Source organism: Macaca fascicularis, chromosome 9, assembly GCF_037993035.2.
Source record: "Macaca fascicularis isolate 582-1 chromosome 9, T2T-MFA8v1.1".
Lineage (NCBI taxonomy): Eukaryota > Metazoa > Chordata > Mammalia > Primates > Cercopithecidae > Macaca > Macaca fascicularis.
This window is the reverse complement of record NC_088383.1, coordinates 142,522,180-142,541,172: the sequence shown is the minus strand read 5'-3', so window position 1 is coordinate 142,541,172 and position 18,993 is coordinate 142,522,180. Positions and strand designations below refer to the sequence as shown.

General features: G+C 57.7%; 1 protein-coding gene across 7 annotated transcripts; it reads right to left on the bottom strand.

Annotated features, from left to right (window-relative positions):
• Positions 1 to 1,956: 1,956 nt before the first annotated feature.
• Positions 1,957 to 17,815, bottom strand: SCART1 (scavenger receptor family member expressed on T cells 1). 7 transcript variants are annotated; one of them, XM_074003122.1, is made up of 14 exons: positions 17,673 to 17,815; positions 15,172 to 15,489; positions 14,196 to 14,492; positions 13,087 to 13,395; positions 12,419 to 12,724; positions 11,960 to 12,277; positions 11,572 to 11,886; positions 6,076 to 6,393; positions 5,832 to 5,900; positions 5,441 to 5,755; positions 5,143 to 5,181; positions 3,338 to 3,475; positions 2,626 to 2,820; positions 1,957 to 2,153 (listed from the first exon to the last, which is right to left on the bottom strand). In XM_074003122.1, exons 1-14 carry the CDS (start codon positions 17,737 to 17,739, stop codon positions 2,077 to 2,079), a joined length of 3,081 nt encoding a protein of 1,026 aa, XP_073859223.1. In that variant the 5' UTR covers positions 17,740 to 17,815; the 3' UTR covers positions 1,957 to 2,076. The 7 variants fall into 7 exon arrangements, with proteins under 7 accessions (XP_073859223.1, XP_065377740.1, XP_073859224.1 ...); XM_065521668.2 differs by lacking the exon at positions 17,673 to 17,815 and having other exon boundaries at positions 15,172 to 15,715; XM_074003123.1 differs by lacking the exon at positions 17,673 to 17,815 and having other exon boundaries at positions 14,196 to 14,686.
• Positions 17,816 to 18,993: the final 1,178 nt, after the last annotated feature.

Genomic DNA, 18,993 nt, shown 5'->3' with positions numbered 1-18,993 from the left:
TGACCTTGTGATCCGCCTGTCTCGGCCTCCCAAAGAGCTGGGATTACAGGCGTGAGCCACCGCGCCTGGCCGCCCTGGCCTCTTAAAGTGCTGAGATTACAGGCATCAGCACACCCCGTCTGGCCTGTTTTTACATGTACAATAATTAAGCATGGTATTATTTTATAAGCAGCATAATATCAATAAAGGTCAATTTCCAGTAGATTTGCCAGAGAACCAGTTCAGAACAGGGTGACTCCGGTTTCTATACCTCTATGTGGAGACCAGGAGAGTGAGAGGGAACCAGATTTCCAGAGAAGGTCACAGGCCCGTCCGCCAGGCTGTGTGTGCTGGAGCCCCGTGCCTGGGACCTGCCGCTGCCTCAGGTGCTTCCCCGAACTCTGACTTGCAAAGGGCCTCTTTAGTGCCCTGCACATGGAGTCAGGAAGGTGAAAGCCCTGGGGAGGCCTTGGGGGAGGGTCTGTAGCTCTAGGTCCCCGTGTCTGTGCCAATCGCTGTTAAAAAAAAAAAAAAAACTCATAAAACGCTGCTGCTGGGAGACCGGGGGGAAGAAACGGGAGGGGCGAGGCAGGCACATGTGGCAAGTCTGGGAGGAGCGAGGCCGGCACACACGGCAAGGCTGGAGTGGGCAGCAACACCAGGGTCCTCCCCGTGGCACTGACAGCTTCACTCTGCTCCCCAAGTGTCCTCCAGGTCCGTGTCTCATGCTCACACCTCATCCCATTTCCTGCCACCTCGCTGCTCTCTCCCCCACGGCCCCTCCACACACCTCATGCCTCCCTACCCTCACCCTCCCCAGGGACCACCCACATCCCCTACCCCCCACCTTGCCCTAAGGACACGCCTCGCACAGAGTCAAGCCAGGTTGGCCAACCCTCGATTAGGGGTTGTTGCCTGAGAGCAGGCCCTGCCGGTTCTCGGAGGGTAAGGTGTGCTCAGACGGTAGGTAAGCCTCTGCCCCCAGCTCCATCAGGAGCTGCTCCAGCTGCACCCCAAGAAGCTGGCCACACGTCCTCAGCACCACACTTCTGCCCGGAGGCCCTGCCCACGCTCTCTGGACGTCCCCTCAGCACCCTCATTGGGCTTCCTGTCTGAGGAAGGGGCTTCTGGTTTATCTTCTCCGCCCGAGGTGGTCCTTGGACCCAAGCAGGGGCCCCCCTCACAATCCCAGGAAGTTGGAACAGAGGAGGGGTTTGGGGGATGGCAGGCAGCGTGCAGAGAGACCCCAAGGGTGCAGCTGGGGTCCTCACTGCTTACGGAGCCAGTGTCAGTGAGGCCAACAGCACGCTGCCCACACGCCAGGGCAAACACAGAGGCCAGACAGAGGCCGAAAGACCCTACAGGTGACGACTCACTGGATGTTTAGACCTGGGTGTTCCCAGTATGCTGAAACCTGAGATGAAGAAGTCAGAAAAGATCTAAACATGCCTGACGGGGTCCTGCGTGGTGGAATCCTGGGTGGGTGGGATTGTTGGTGGGTTAGGTCCTGGGAGGGTGTGGTCAGCAATGAGGATGGTCAGGGAAAGCTTCGGGGCCCATCAGAGCAATGCAGCTGTAAGAAATGGAGATTCTGACCCCAAGCGCCCAGCGGAGCCCTCGCCATCCCCCTCAGCACTGTGTGTGCAGATGAAAGGCAGGAACCCAGGGGTGGTTCATCAGGGAGCCACACTGAAGGTTGGGCCCCTAACCTTGGAAGTCAGGTGGCAGCAGAGACAAGAAACGATCCAAGAGGTTGCCTGACTGGGAGACCCCTGACCCTCCTGCCTGAGTTCCAGGAGGAGTAGCCCACATCCCGACTCAGTAAAACAGTGAAAACAATGTGGACTGGAGACACACACAGTCGCCCTCAGACAAGAAGACAAAGGACCAGGTAAGGCAGACAGCCGGGCCCAGAACAGAACCTGGACCATCATGGTGTCTGTTGAACGTTTCTGGATCTAATTAATGACGAATGAGTGAATTCAAAGAGAGTTTAATAACATCTGTTTTGGGAGTGAGGACAAGGAAGACCCCAGCCTTCCCTGGTGTATCCCACTCTCTCCACACACTGACATCCCCACTGTCAGCTCCAGGTCATCACATCCTGGGGCAGAGGCCACCATGGTCTTCCATCCCAGCCTCAGCTTCGGGGCCCAGGCTGAAAGGAGCCCCACCTGTGTTTAGGGAGACAGACACAGGGTCCATTGGGGTGCTGAGCGATTTCTCAAAGCCCAGGAGTTCCCATCTCCCGGTTTCTTGCTGGGAAGCAAAGCCTCAAAGGGACAAGGATGGGACACAGTGGGTCGGGAGACAGTGATATGGCTTCTCACAGTGACCTGGGCTGCCCAGCGCCCCTCCTGCAGCCGACCGGGACAAGGTGCTGGAAGGACACTGCTCAGCTGCAAAAGCAACCCAAATATAGACCTATGACCTCCCTAAGTCCACATCTACCCCTGGGAGATGCAGCTTCAAAAGGACAGCTAGAAGTCCTAATGCCCCAGGCCCGAGACAGGAGAGAAAGTCACGGACACGTGAGAAGCAGCTCTCAGGTTCTTTAAATGTAGGCGCTGGCCAGAGCACAGCCCTCTGCATAGGAGCAGTACAGCAGGAAGAGCACCATGGATGCCAGGACACAGAGGTGCACACCTGCGGGGCTCAGCAGCACCCTGGCCTCCTCCGCCTCCTCCCCAGCACCATCCTCAGGCTCTCCCACATCGTCATAGTCCTCCTCCAGGCCCAGGTCCCCGGATCCTGCAGGTCCCTCGTCTTTCTCCTCCATGGGGAAGGCTCCGATGTCCTCATAGACACCCTCTGAGGACAGATGGCCTGACATGTCCCAACCTGCAAAGGCCCCACCAGAATGTTCTAGAAGAAATGCTCCTGCAGTCCAAGCCCACCGTGTCTGGCCCCTGCGGTCTCTCATGCACACCAGGAGCACCCCTGGCTCCTCTGTCAGCAGCCCCCACAGACGGCAAAGACCCCCCAGCCAGAGGCCACTTTCTACTCAGGGACCCCAGGAATGCGGTCCTAGGGTGGGACCGGTGGCCTCCGCCTCTGAACACACCCAGGAAGGCCCCCATTGGACATAAGTCTTAAGGGTCAGCAGAATCCTGAAGCCCGTTCTCACTCCAGGCAGCCCTGGGAGTGTGGATTTCCTTGATCCAGCACATCGCGGGGGCAAAGCAAGACTCAGACTCAGGGTCCCTGAGGCCCACACAGAGAGTCACTGAGCAGTCACCATGGGGAAGGCCACTTAGCATGCAGGGCAGTGACCAGGACAGAAAGGGTCTGCAATGACAGGGCCCACAGAGCATGCCCCCCAGGCCCCTGCTCACCACACCTGGGCACACCCACCTACCCCTGCAGGCTGCTCTGCGGCGGCACCACTGTGTGCCCAGGAACAGGGAGATGATGCCCAGGAGGGAGCCAAGGACCAGGCAGGTGATCTCAGGCAGGGCCCAGGCCTTGTGGGCAGGTGGAGGGGCCAAGGGAGGGGCTGTGGGGCACAGTGAGAGGCGGGGCCTGCTGTGCACCTGGGCTGCCTGGGCCATTGTGACCCTGGCCCTGGGGGACCTCAGCCTCACAGGGATGGGGCCACCCCAGGAGAGGTGGGCCTTTGTGCTGCCTGAACGGGCGCTCCTCCCGTGGAGAGACACCGTGGAGGTCGAGGCCACCACACGAGAGGCCCAGGTGGAGGGCCCAGGTGGGAGAATCCAGGAGGCCTGTAGGCCCAGATAGTGGGTACCAGGGAGGAAGGCCCACGTGGGAGGGCACAGGTGGACAAATCCAGCTGTGTAGGCCCAGAGAGCGGTTACAGTTGGGAGGGCACAGGTGGGGAGGCATGAGTGCAGGGCTGAGGCGGAAGGCACAGGTGGGAAAATGCAGGTATGTGGGCCCAGATAGGAGCATCAGAGGATGATCTGGGAGGGGGTGAGGCCTGTGGAATGCGCTTAGCATCCTGACTGCCCACTGCCCTCAGCTCTGCCTTGAACACAGACCTAGGGTCCAAGGGGCCACAGCTTTCGAGGGCCAAGCCCCCCGCAGCCACCAAGGCAAAGACCCCGGAGAAGTGGCTGTGTGAGGCCTGGGGTCTCTGTCCTCCACATCCCCAGATCCCCAAATATTCACTCAGGTGGGCACAGGGAGAGGGGGGATCCCCATATATTCACTCAGGTGGGCACAGGGAGAGGGGGGATCCCCATATATTCACTCAGGTGGGCACAGGGAGAGGGGGATCCCCATATATTCACTCAGGTGGGCACAGGGAGAGGGGGGATCCCCATATATTCACTCAGGTGGGCACAGGGAGAGGGGGATCCCCATATATTCACTCAGGTGGGCACAGGGAGAGGGGGGGGATCCCCATATATTCACTCAGGTGGGCACAGGGAGGGAGGGGGGATCCCCATATATTCACTCAGGTGGGCACAGGGAGAGGGGGGATCCCCATATATTCACTCAGGTGGGCACAGGGAGAGGGGGGGGATCCCCATATATTCACTCAGGTGGGCACAGGGAGGGGGGGGGATCCCCATATATTCACTCAGGTGGGCACAGGGAGGGAGGGGGGTCCCCATATATTCACTCAGGTGGGCACAGGGAGAGGGGGGATCCCCATATATTCACTCAGGTGGGCACAGGGAGAGGGGGGATCCCCATATATTCACTCAGGTGGGCACAGGGAGAGGGGGGGGATCCCCATATATTCACTCAGGTGGGCACAGGGAGAGGGGGGATCCCCATATATTCACTCAGGTGGGCACAGGGAGAGGGGGGATCCCCATATATTCACTCAGGTGGGCACAGGGAGAGGGGGGGGATCCCCATATATTCACTCAGGTGGGCACAGGGAGAGGGGGGATCCCCATATATTCACTCAGGTGGGCACAGGGAGAGGGGGGATCCCCAAATATTCACTCAGGTGGGCACAGGGAGGGAGGGGGATCCCCATATATTCACTCAGGTGGGCACAGGGAGAGGGGGGATCCCCATATATTCACTCAGGTGGGCACAGGGAGAGGGGGGGGGTCCCCAAATATTCACTCAGGTGGGCACAGGGAGGGGGGGGTGTCCTGGTCGTGATGGTCAGCCCTGAGCCCCAGTGCAGGTCCCTGCGGGGTCTGACATACAGGAGTGGGGTGAGCATGAGAAAGAGCCACCTACCCAGCGGCGGCAGGGGCAGCACAGTGGTCTCCGGGGAACCTGCAGTAAACGGTGGCAGGTGAGGACCGGGATGGGGAGGCAGCTACAGCCCTGAGCCGCACAGACCCTCACCCAGCCCACGCAGCCTGAGCGGACAGGACTGGTCCCCGGCAGCCCGGCCAGGAGCACCCACAAGGGACCACGCCTTGGGCAGCCTCAGGGCTGGGTGCTGGGGATCCGCTTGAGGGGAAAGGGGCCGGAGACCACCACAGGACTCAACCAGCGCCCCTCTTCCCAGCCCTCCCCCGGCCCCACTCACCCAAGCAGCGCACGCCCGCGTCCTCCTTGTGCGCGCAGTCTCCGCGTCCCCACCGCTCCGCAGGGCAGCCCCGCAGGGACGCCTCGCTGCCCCGGCACCCCACCTCGTCCAGCCACACGGGTCCGGAGCCAGGGCCAAAGGCGGCGGCCCCCAGGGCGGCGACGGCCCCACCACAGCCCAGCTGGCGGCAGACGACCTCCGCGTCCGCCAGGTCCCAGCCGTCGTCACACACGGTGCCCCAGGAGCCCGCGTGCCAGAGCTCCACGCGCCCGGAGCAGCGGTCCTCGCCCCCGCGCACGCGCAGCGCGCCCTCCTCTGGAACGGGGGCTGCTGTCACTGCGGGGGCTGGACCGGGATGGGAAGGAGGACAGGGACAAGGACAGAGGGGTACCTGGGCAGCCGAGCGAGGAGGAGCAGTTGAGGGGCTCCCCAGCAGCCTGTGGCCTGTCCTCTGACAATCCTGCAGGTTAAAGAGCAGCTCTGAGAGCATCGGTGCCCGGAGAAGCTTCAGAAGGAAGGCTGTGGATCCCAGTGACCCCCAGGCCCAAGCTCTGATTCGATGGCATCCCCTGCCAGTGACCTGTCAGGACAGATGACTCTCTTCCCGGGCACCCCCGGAGACCTCTAATGCCCACCTGCACAGGTAATCCAGACCTGCTCCCGAAGGTCACAGGAATGCGGGTGCCACGGATGGGAGGGGCATTGCCACAGGGTGGAGTTGCGCAGCGGACGGCACTCGATGTTGTCCACCCAGGCGGTCCCGGTGCCGGCAGAGGGGAAGGGCCTGTTCTCCAGCCAGCCCCACTCCCCACACCCCAGCTGCTTGCAGATGATGGACAAGGAGAGGTCCTTCAGGGCATTGCTGCACACGGCGCCCCAGGTCCCATTGTAGAACACGTCCAGCCACCCAGCACAGCAGCAGGTCCGGCCTCGCAGCCTCAGAGCCACCGACTCTGCAAGGCAAGCACAGTCAGGCCAAGGAGTGCCCTGCCTGGACACCACGGGCAGTCTCAGAAGGAGGGGGCTAGACTCAGGGGGTCCCAGCGCTGAGATCAGTTATAGAAAGAGTGTGGAGCTTCTCTGAAAAATTTAAAGCAGAGCTACAACACAATCCAGCAATCCCACTGCTGGGTATAGACCCAGAGGAAATGAAATCAGCACAGCAGCGACATCTGCACGCCCAGGTTCACTGCAGCACTACTGACAATAGCCAAGATGTGGAATCCGTGTAAATGTCCAACAACAGATACACGGACACAGAAAATACGGCAGTTACTCAGCCATTTAAAAACAAAACAAAACAAAACAAAAAACAATAAAATCCCATCATTTGCAGCAATGCGGATTGAACTGGAGGACACTGTGTTAAGTGAAACAAGCTAGGAACAGAAGTTAAACACCCCATGTTCTCACTCATAAATGGAAGCTTTAAAAAAGTTGATCTCCTAGAAGTAAAAAGCAGAACAGAGGACACTAGAGGTTGGGAGGTGGGGGAGGGAGGGATAGGAGGAGATCTGTGGAGATACAAAATCACAGCTGGATAAGAGGAATAAATCTAGCATTCTATAGCACTGTAGGTGACCGTAATTAACAGTCTATTATTTGGTTTCAAATCGCTGGGAGGAGGATATTGAATGTTCCCAACACAAAGAAATGAAACATGTCTGAGATGATTGTTTGCTAATTACCCTGATCTTACCACTACACATTATACGGATTGAAACACCACTATGTACCCCATACAGATGTACGAAGATTGTCGATTTAAAAAAGTAAAACAGAAATGTGGTACATGGATGCTATGGAATACTGTTCAGCTTCAAATAAGAAGGAAATTCTGTGATCCGTGACAACATGGATGAACCTGGAGGACGTTATGTTAAATGAAATAAACCAGGAATGGAAAGACAAATTCTGCATGATCCCACTTACATATGGGAGCAAAAAAAAAAAAAGTCAACTGCATAAAAACAATAGAATGTGGTTATCGGGGCAGCTGGTGGGGGAATGGGGAGAAGTAGGTCAAAGGGTACACAACTGTGCAGGATGAATAAATCTAGAAACCCAACATACAGCAGGAGGAATGTAGTTAATAATATTGGATTGTACACTGGAAATTTGCTAGGAAAGTAGATTTTAGGTGCTCTTACCACAAAACCAAGCGTAACTTTGCGAGATGGTGGAATGCTCATTGGCTTGACTGTAGTAATTATTTAACTCTGTGTGTGTGTGTGTGTGTGTGTGTGTGTGTGTGTGTGTGTGTGTGTGTACCTCAGCCCCATGTTCAGAGATAGCTTCGGTCCTGACTGATCAGTGCCCAAATATGTTCAGTGTTACCCTTGGAGCAGTGTAGAGTCCAACAGACTAATATGGTCACCTAATGGCATGTTAGACAATTCTTTAAAGCTATGCCATGAAGCACTGTAATAACATTTTAAAAATACCTGTACCAGGATAATTGGAGAACATTGGGTATAAATTGCAACTGAAAGGATCATATCTAATTAAAATAAGCTAAGAAAAAGTACTGGAAAGAAATTCATGGTAATAGAATACAAAAGTGTCCACAAGTATCCCCTGCCTGATCCACACCCTCTCACTGAGTCTGTGCCCCAGTCCTTGAGTCCTGGCTGCCTTGGGACTTGGGCCAAGGAATAGGGTCTGAGACTCTGTGCCTGTTCCTAGGCTGACACTGCTATCATTTTTAGAACCAAGGCTGGATCATGACAGAAACAGAGCCTCCACCACTCCTGCCTTCAGCCAGGGCTCCACCTAACCATCAAGTGACCGAAGGCACTGAGGGAGCCCGGCTGGGACAGAGAACCACCAGGCTGAGCACAGCCAAAGGCAGTGACCACAGAAGTTGGAGCCACACACATCCCTGCTGCCTGTGGTGGGGCTGGTTACTCAGCATCAATTTCACGTACGTTACATATTCATGGTGGCTTTATCTCCGGCTGTTGCAATTACAGATGGTTTTTTCTTTCAAATGTTTTGGGCTCAAATTTTAACACCATGTAAAACTTTATATTTCATTCTCTCAAAAATATTAGCAATATAGTATTTTTGTAAAGTCTATCAAGAGATATCCTCTACCTATGTCTAGAAATTAGTGTTCTAATTCTTTAAAATGGCTCCTGTCCCTCAGATATGAAAAGTCCCATCTGCTTTCCCAAAACAATTAAAGTTTGCACCCTGGACATATGGACAGGACCTTGGGCAAAGCAGCAGCACAGGCAGGAGACACAGGCCATGTGGGCAGCCCAGAGCTGAGCAGGGCTCCGTGGCCTGCCTGTCCACCTGCCCACAAGTGGGACAGCAGGAGCCATGAGCGCCCCACCCCACCCTGAGGATGCAGTCCTGTCAGGCAGGGACCCTGAAGAGCCTGGAGGGGCCAGAAGTGACCGAGGCATAGCTGAGACCCAGGTGGAAAAGAGGCAGCCCCGGGAATTGAACTGGCCACGTCCAACGTGCTGGCTCCAGCAGACGGTCTGACGGCCAGATGCCTGCACATGCCGGCTCAGGTGGGGTCCCCAGGATGAAGCTTCACAGACAAACAGATAAAGTAGCCACCAGAGGAAAATGCTGCAAACCAGAGACCAACGACCACATGGAAGATGCGGAGGAAGGGCTAACATCAGCCGCTTTCCACAGAAACCAGCAGAATGTTCTAGAAAATGACCTGCCATTCTCACTGAGATGCCAGAAAAAGATGGACCTTTTACGAGAGTGGAGCATAATGTCATTAGGAGAAAACAAGCTGCTGAGAATAAAGACACAAAAATGAGGTGACAGACGAGGTGAGGAGGGCGAAATAATACACCAAAGGACCGAAGAGCAGAACCGACAGAAACGCAGATTGTGGTGTGCCACCTGGAGAAATGCCCCAAGAATGCCTGGGGAAGGAGCCACGCCAAAATTAATTTCAGAAACATAGAGAAGACCCAAACTCACGAGACTCCAGCATTGCATACAAAGAAGGCAATAATTGAAATAAATGTAATAATCCAAGATACCACTGAAGAAAACGTTTCTAAAGTACAATATAAACCAAAATCAATGAGAAGAGCCCACACTTGGATGAGCTGCCGGAGACTCTGCCGGCATCCAGCTTCTCCCCCCGGGATTGCCTGGAAAGACCGCAGGTCAGGTGGGGAGCCCATGACCCACTCGCTCACAGGCTTCTCTGGAGAACCCATCCCCCAAAATGACAAAGTTCCATCACCCAAGAATGACCACACCTGGACAAGATGAGAACACAAAGGATCTCGGGTATGCGTGAATAATAATAATAATAATAAATCTCATCCACCACCTCAAAAATAGTCTGCAAAATGGCCAGGTACGGTGGCTCACACCTGTAATCCCAACACGTTGGGAGGCTGAAGCAGGTGGACTGCTGTGGGCGGCAAGCCACTGAGGCACCGAGGCAACAGACTGAGGGCACGAGCTGTTCCAGTGTAATAAAATATATAAAATAACAAGCGTTATACTAGATCTAGATCATAGATATGATTATGTATGAATATCATTAATCATTAGTTGGTAGCAATTACTCTTTACTCCAATATTATAATAATCCTCGCTCTACAATCATAACCTAGGAAAAACCAGGCCATACAGAGATGGGAGCTGAGGGGACATAGTGAGAAGTGACCAGAAGACAAGTGTGAGCCTTCTGTGATGCCTGGGCAGGGCCAACAGAGGGCTCCTTGGTCTCGTGGTAACGCCAGCATCTGGGAAGACGCCCGTTGCCAAGCGGACTGGGGTCTAGCGGTACGTCGGTGCCAAGGAAAAACACCCACTACTTAGCAGACCGGGAAAGGGAGTCTCCCTGTCCCCGGGGCAGTTCAGAGAAGACTCTACTCCTCCACCACTTGTGGAGGGTCTGACATCAGCCAGGCCTGCCCGCAGTTATCCGGAGGCCTAACGGTCTCCTTGTGATGCTGTGCTTCAGTGGTCATGCTCCTAGTCCACCTTCATGTTCCATCCTGTGCACCTGGCTCTGCCTTTTAGATAGCAGTAGTAAAATTAGTGAAAGTATTAAAGTCTTTGATATTTCTGAAAAGAGCATAGAAGAAATAAGGACGTAAGCTGTCCTCTCTCTCTCTGCCTCAGCTACCTAAAAGGAAAGGGCCCCCGTCCGGTGGACATGTGACTCACATAACCTTATCAATCATTGGAGATGGCTCACACTCTTTACCCTGCCCTCTTTTGCCTTGTATCCAAAAAATAACGGCGCAGCCAGGCATTCGGGGCCACTACTGGTCTCCGAGTCTTGGTGGTTGTGGTCCCCTGGGCCCAGCTGTCCTTTCTTTTATCTCTTTGTCTTGTGTCTTTATTTCTACGACCTCTCATCTCCGCACACGGGGAGAAAAACCCACTGACCCTGTGGGGCTGGACCCTACAGACTGCTTGAGTCTAGGAGTTTGAGACCAGCCTGGGCAACACGGTGAAACTCCATCTCTACAAAAATAAACATTAGTCAGACATGGTGGCACATGCCTGTAGTCCCAGCTACTTTGGAAGCTGAGGCAGGAGGATCGTTTGAGCCCGAGAAGCAGAGGTTGCAGTGAGTCAAGATTGCATCATTACACTCTAGCCTGAGCAAGACTTTGTATAAAAAAATAAAAAAAATAAAAAAAAAAACAGTTTGCAAAAAGTTCTCCAGTCCCCCAAAATATGGATCAAAATTAAGACTCTGAAGCCAGTGGCAGCGCTCACTTCTGTAGTCCCAGCAGCTTGGGAGGCTGAGGCTGAGGGATCCCTGGACTACAGGAGGTCAAGACTGCAGTGACATGTGATTGGGCCGCTGCACTCCAGCCTGGGCAACCCAGTGAGACCATCTCAAAATAAATGTATATATACGTGAATTCCGGATGGAAACTTCAAGCTCACTTGAGCTGGTGATGGTGGAAAATGAGCCCAGGCGGGGCTGCTCCAGGAAGCTCCAGGTGCAGGAAACCAAAGCGCTTTGTCCGGTGCCATTTACTACACCAAGAGGAACCTCACCCAATACATTGTGAAGGAAGACAACAGCTCCTGATACTTTAATGTAATTCTGGAAAGCAAGTAGGCATGATTGTACGTAATAAAACAGCATGATCATTTGATACCCAACCGCCACTCACCTGAGCAGAGGACGCCAGCGTCCTCCTTGTGCCTGCAGTCGTGCTGGCCCCAGCCCGCCGACGGGCACTGCCACAGCGCAGATTCGTGGCCCTGGCAGCCCAGCTCATCCAGCCAGATGCGCCCCGCCCCGGCTCCGAAGTGTGCGGCCCCCAGGGCGCTCAGGGCGCGGCCACAGCCCAGCTGCCTGCAGACCACGTGCGCGTCCTGCAGGTCCCAGGCGTCGTCACACACGGTGCCCCACGTGCCCCCGTGCAGCACCTCCACGCGCCCCGCACAGCGCCCCGGCCCCGCGGCCAGCCGCACCCCGAGGCTCCCTGTGGAGAGACAGAGTCAGGGCGCCCAGGACCCCGCGGCGACGGGCCATCGGGGATGCGGTTCTGCCCTCACCAGAGCACACCACGCCGGCGTCCCGCGAGGTTCCCGCGGGCTCCTGCAGGGTCGCGGACACGTTGCACTGAGTCAGGCGGGTCTCGGTGCCCAGACAGCGCGCGCGGCTCAGAGACACCTGGACGGACCCGCGGCTGGGGGCAGGTGCGTCATAGGCTTGTTCGGCCGCTCCGCACCCGAGCTGCCGGCACACCACGTCCGCGCCGCGCAGGTCCCAGGCATCGTCCAGGACGCGGCCCCACACGCCCTCCAGGGAGACCTCCACGCGGCCATCACAGCGGCTCTGTCCTTCCCTCAGCCGCACGGCGTGGGGCAGACCTGGGGATGGGGACCCACAGGGGACCCAGGGTGTCAGCGGGAGGGACCCGGAACCACCCCACAGCAGGGCCCCTCCCTCTCCGCCCCCTCTGTCCATGCCTCTCACCCACCCTCCTCCTCCACCGTCCTGGCTGCACCCACCTGAGCAGACCGCGGAGGCTGAGTTTCCCGGGGCACAGGCCGGGGCGCCCAGGGTGCTTACTGGGCAATTCCACAAGTAGGGTTCTGTCCCCCCACAGTGAAATGCGTCAGGCCAGATGGCAGCGTCCCCGTCCCCAAAATGGCCTCCTCGAGGTGCAGCCACCGCGTTGCCGCAGTTGAGCTGGTGGCAGAGGACGGTGGCATCTGCTATGTCCCAGTGGGTGGCACAGAGGGGCGCCCAGGACCCCTGCACCTGGAGCTCCACGCGGCCCTCACAGCTGCTGCTGCCATTGACCAGCCTGAACTCTGGGGGAGAGGAAGAGTCAGCGTGGCTCGCACATGGCAGACCCAGCACATGGCTGGCTGTGGTCATTTCCTTCCTTCACACCCAGAGGGGTGGGCACAGAGCCCAGCTCTGCTCTCACCAGCTCCTCTGCCCTCCTCTGCCTCAGCATGCAGCTCACACAGCTCTCCAGAAGAATCTGATCTTAGCTGCAGCCTTAGGGCACATCACTCTACACCCAGTCTCTTCCCTGCTTCTTTCAACCAACTGAAGCAAACATCCAAAGCACACACACCTACTGGCCAGAGGCACCTTTAGGGCATGAAGGGATTTGGCAGAGAACAAGGCAGGGATGAGCCTTCAGAGCCCACACACAGGACCTCACCTGAGCACCTGAGCCCCGCGTCACGGCCGGGCCCACACTGGCTCCCATTTCCCCGCGGGCAGTGGAACAGCAGCGACTCGTCGCCTGCACAGCGGAAGGTCTCCGTCCACACCGGCCCCGAGCCCCGGCCGAAGCGGGAACCCTTGGGTGTGGACGCCGCCACCCCGCACTGCAGCTCCCGGCACACCACGTGGGCCGTGGCCAGGTCCAGGTCTGTGTCACACATGGTGCCCCAGGTCAGGCCCCGCCTCACCTCCAGGCGCCCGGCGCAGGGGTGCTCGCCGCCTACCAGCCGGGCCTCGGTGTGTCCTGGGGGCAGACGTCCTCTCAGGCACGAGACAGGTGTTCTCAGGTCAACTGCCTGGCCCTGAGCCTTAGACTGCAGAAGGCTTCAGCCAGGAGCCATCATCTGTATCTAGGCAGAGGGTCTGCCAAGCACAGGCAGGAACTTGCAGCCAGAGGCCCTTCCCCCCTGCACCCAGAGAAGAGCAGGCGTCTTTGGCCGCATCGCCAAGGTCAGGGTCAGGGTCACCTGCTGCAGGTGCCCACGTATTTCACAGCCTCTGCCTGTCCGGGGCCATGACAGCAACACTCTCTGCAATCCCAGAGGCGATTGGGAGGCGGCATCAGGGCACCCCTTGGTCCACTGAGCACCACCCTCTCTGGGGTACTGCAGCAAGCAGACTATCCACCTCATTTCAGCTGCTCCTCATACAAGGCCAGGAGCTGTGAGGCCAGTGCAGCTCACACACACTTGAGGCAGGGCTGGGAGGACGTGACCTCTCCCCAACCCCAACCCTTAGACATGCAGAGATCACAGCTGAGGCAGCTCCGACTTACACCAGCAGCCAGGACCCCTAGATGGCCGGCGGGTTCTGAGCCAGGACACCTCTGTGGGGCCACCAGAAACTCAGCTCCGCTCAGCTGAGAACCAGTGTGAGAGCTGAGTCCCGTTCCCTCCGGCTGCACATGCACCACGTCTGCGCCCAATGTCTCATGTGGAACAGGAGCCCCATCCGTGGGGACGCCCACCCCTTCTCCCTGCTCTCCCCAGGTCCAGGCCCAGCATCATCCCAAGGGTCACTGGGAACATCGCGTGGCAGCCTCACCTGAGCAGACCACCTCTGCATCCAGCCGCAGGTCGCAGCTGCCACGAAAGTTGTTGTCCAGTCTGCAGCTGCGGATGGTGGGCTCGGTGCCCCTGCAGGCAAGGTACTTCCTGACGACGCCCACGTCCCGGCGGGGGGCCTGGAGCACAGGGCCGCACCCCAGCTCCCGGCAGAACACCATCGCCTCCTCCATGTGCAGGCCACAGAGGCGGTCCACCCCGTTCACGTTTCTGATCTCGGGGAGCCCCGCGCAGGGACTGCGGCCCTGCACCAGCCGGAGCTCCCGGAATGTGCCGTCTGTGGAGCACAGGCCCGTCTTCTGTGAGGTATGGACCCAGCTGCCCACATGGTCACTTGGCAGCTCCTTTTTCAGGGAGGACGGTGCTGCGCTGCGGAGGGCCAGCTTCAGGGGCAGGTGACCGGGCAGTCACACAGGGCCCGGGGCTCAGAGAGGCCCCCTGTGCCCAGCTTCATGCTCTGCTGCCGGTCTCCTGAAACAAGGGTCCCCACAGGGTCCCTTCACACTGGGCCCCCAGATGATAGGAGGTCCTGGCCAGGTGGTTCCGCTTCAGAGGCAGGACGCTATGAGGGGTCCTTACAGCCACACAAAGTCTGAGGGACAGCTGAGGACCCTCAGGCCAGATCTCAAAGGCAAAGCGTGTACCTTTCTGTCATTTGTGTAAGAAACTACCATCAGCTACCTGTGTGGGCCTCAGGCGTCCACAGACCCCGCCCCCTCTCGGCTGCTACCTCCCCATGCCTGGGCCTCACTCTGCTTCCTTCGTGTACTCTCTGACTGTCCCTGGCAGTGGTTTTTCCACAGCTGAATCTTACAGTCAGGATGGTTCCGGTGCCCAGCGAGGAGCCCCCTCCCAGAGAGAGCTCCAGACCCACGGCCTCCCCGCCCACCTCGGAGACCCTCCCTGTCCTCCCACTCCTCCTCCCCAGCCCTCCCCCTTCACTCCTCCCTACTTACTGGAGCACAGCGCGACCACCACCCACGTGTGGGGGCACGGGCTCTGGCTCCATGAGCCAAGGCTGCACTCCCAGAGGGAGGACTCGTTGCCCCGGCAGGACACGTTGTGGAGCCAGGGCTGGGCCATCTCTCCAGGCAGCGGGACATACTTGGGGGCGCCCACGGCAGGACCGCAGCCCAGCTGCCTGCACACCACAGAGGCCTCTGCCAGCGTCCACTCCTGGTTGCACACGTATCCCCACGTCCCGTGGTGTCGGACCAGCACCACTCCGTCGCACGTGCTGTGTCTGTACGCCAGCCTCAGAGCGCCTGGTCCACCTTCAGACAGACAGGTCCAGTTAGAGGGGCCAGAACCAACCAGAGGCTCAGGAGGAAGCTGGCAGCAATGGCAGCTCTGGCGGCAGCAGGGAACGGCCTGTGAGGCCTCAGCGGCAAGTCGGGTTCCTCTCATCCCATGAAGCAGTCCCAGAGAGGTGATGGGCGCGGCTCACACAGAAACCCTCACCCCATGTGTCTCCCCCGGGGCTGCTCCCCTCCCCGGCCCTCTGAAGCCCCAACATCATGGAGGACCCCACCCCCAGGCAAGGATGTCCCCTGTCCTCCTGGGTCTGCAGCTGGGCGGGTCCTCCCACCCACTCTCTGCCTCCCAAGCATCATTCCGCCGCTTCCACTGGAGGCCCTGTGGTCTCCAGCCCACCACTGTCACCCCTGCCCCGCCCACGTGACTGTCCACACCCCTTGGAGTGCTCTGCTCACCCCTCGCTCCTGTCCTGTGCAACCCTGAGCGTCCAGGAAAACACCCCCTGCCTGCCCTGCCACCACACCAAACCCAGCCCCACTACCCCACCCACACCAGCCTTCCAGCCAGGATCTCAGTCTCCATGGTTTCCGAGCATCTCAGATGCCCCAGCACCTTCTCTCCCACCCCCCACGGAGGCACCCCAACCACCCTCTCCAGGCCTCTGCACCCCCACATCAACACAGCCACCCCGAGAGGAAGCACCACTAGGAGGAACTCCATGTGGGTGGCGCTGTGGTCCCAGAGCAGCCTCCAGGGCCCCTGGAGGACTTTCCACGCCCAGAAGAGAGCCTCCCAGATGGCAGTCAGGAGCAGAGGCGGGACCCTGCCTGGTCCAAGATGAAGACCTTTCCCTCCCACCTCGTGGGGAGCCTTGAATCCCCTCCCTGTCAGTCTTCCTCCATCCCTCCACACCCCCCAGCCTCCTCACCACCCTCCCACCTGGTTCTCCTCAGGACATGGATGTGTGCTGGTGCCTGTGATTGACTGACTGATTTACTTAGAGACAGAATCTCGCTCTGTCACCCAGGCTGGAGTGCAATGGCACGATCTCAGTTCACTGCAACCTCCGCCTCCAGGGTTTAAGCAATTCTCCTGCCTCAGCCTCCCATGTAGCAGGGATTACAGGCGCACGCCACCACGACTGGCTAATATTTGTATTTTTAGCAGAGATGGGGTTTCACCATGTTGGCCAGGCTGATCTCGAACTCCTGACCTCAGGTAAACTGCCTGCCTTGGCCTCCCAAAGTGCTGGGATTACAGGCATGAGCCACTATGCCCGCTACGAATGGCTTTTTATACTGTATTTTCTAAAGCTTATTTCTTGTTGTAGTAGAGAATTCCGGCCCTTGTGCTTGCAATCCTTAACACAAAAGCAAATCCCTTCAACCCCAGGTATCCATCCATCTGTGGCCACACTGCTGCCTTTCCTTCAAATCCCAACCTCCTCTGCCCTCTCTGCAGCTGCTCACAGACTCCCACCCCACCACTGGGGGTGCGGCTCCATCCGGCACCAGGTCACCGCCCTGCTGGGCACCTGGACCAGCCCTGCCAGTGAAGTGTTCCTCAGCCTCGAGGGCACCCTCCCGTGCCTCCCGCCCAGCCCCACACTCATGTCATGGCTCCGTGCCCATGTACGCAGGTCCCCAGGGCTCCCTCACCTCCAGCCTCTCCTGCTCTTCCTTCTGGCCGGACCTCCCTCTCTACAGCTGCCTGCTCTGACCCAGCAGCCCTTCCACATGGCCCCACACCACAGTGTCCCCACCTGGCCGCAGCATCTCTGTGGGACCCCATGCTCAACCTCACTGCCAGATGCAGCCAACCCTCCCACCTCCTTCCCAGGACCTCAGCCCTGCTCCAGGGGACATGGATGGAGCAGCCCCCACAGGACCCCTCAGGACTCTGCTGATCGGGGTCATTGGGACCAGACACTGGGCCGTGTCCCTCATTTTGTCCAGGGCCTGACCCAGCCCTGTGCCCTGGGTTCTGAGCAGTGGGGTTAGGGGCTGGGGGCCCTGAGGTCACAGGGATCCAGCCATGTGGAGCCACCTCCCTCCTGCCCCAGCATGTCCGATGCACTCTGGGCTGAGTGAGACCCAGACAGACAGCAGGTCACTGCAGGGACCCTCATGCCCCGGGGCCTGGGCATCGACAGAGCTGCTGCCTCCAGAAAGTTCCATGGATGAAGGAAGGAGAAACTTACCAGTGGGGACTGCCCAGAGATTGAGAAGAAGGGGCCCGAGTCCCAGGATCCAGAGAGCTGCGTTCATGGTCCCACAGCCCTCTGGGCTTCAGCAAGCCCTCACTGCTTAGCTGGGGCAACAGTGGAGGTCACAGCCCAGAGTCACATACACAGAGGTGGGAGCTGCCAAGGACGTCCTGGGGCCAATGGGGACAGCCACAGCCTTTCCAGAGCGAATCAGCAGCTCTGCCTCTCAGCCATGAGCAGAGCAGCCAATGCCTTGCTGGCCTGAGCATCACCAGACATGGGGAGGGTGCAGGCTGTGGGTTTCCTCCCACACTGATAGCTGCTGATGGGACTAGATGCAACCACCAGGCAGGTGGTCCAACCTGCCCACAGCACAGCATCAGTGAAGCCCTGCATCTCCGCCCTCCACCTGGGCCCGTCGGCTTCAGCCATGCCACCACCACAGAAGGCAGTGACGCCAGACAGCCAGGGAGGCGCCCTCCGTGCTGCCAGATGGCACTAGTAGAATTAGGGGTAGGGGTAGGGTGAGGGTTTGAGTGGGAGTCCCAGCAGCACCAGAAGAATGACACGGAAGAACTATGCAAGAACTCTGAGAACTGAACTGTCGTTGGAACCAAAACTCTTGAGAGAAGATACAGCTAAGAATCACTCATGATATGAAGACCCAGGGACACGACCATTTCAATAAGAGACAATCAACTGAGGCCAGCACCAGGAAGACTCGGGTGTCAGAATTATCTGGCAAGGATTTTAAAACAGGCATCGTAAAACTGTTTCCATAAAAAATTGCAAATCCCCTTGAAACAAATGGAAAAATAGAAATCTCAGCAAAGAAATAGAAGTTATAAAAATGAAACAGTCTAGGCGCGGTGGCTCACACCTGTAATCCCAGCATTTTGGGAGGCTGAGGCAGGTGGATCACCTGAGGTCAGGAGTTCGAGACCACCCTGGCCAACATAGTGAAACCCTGTCACTACTAAAAATACAAAAATTAGCCGGGCATGGTGACGTGCACCTGTAGTCCCAGCTACTCGGGAGGCTGAGACAGGAGAATCGCCTGAACCCAGGAGGCGGAGGTTACAGTGAGCTGAGATTGCACCACTGCACTCTAGCCTGGGTGACAGAGTAAGAATCTGTCTTAAAAAAAAATGAAACAGTGGTAAGGATGTGCAGAAATGGGAACTCTCAGATTTTACTGGTAGACTGCAAAATGGTGCAACTGCTTTGAGAAAATTTGGCAGTTTGTCCACATGTTAAATAGAGATATTCCAGGAAGATACCACTTGAGCCCAGGAAGGGCAGTTCCACTGCAGGG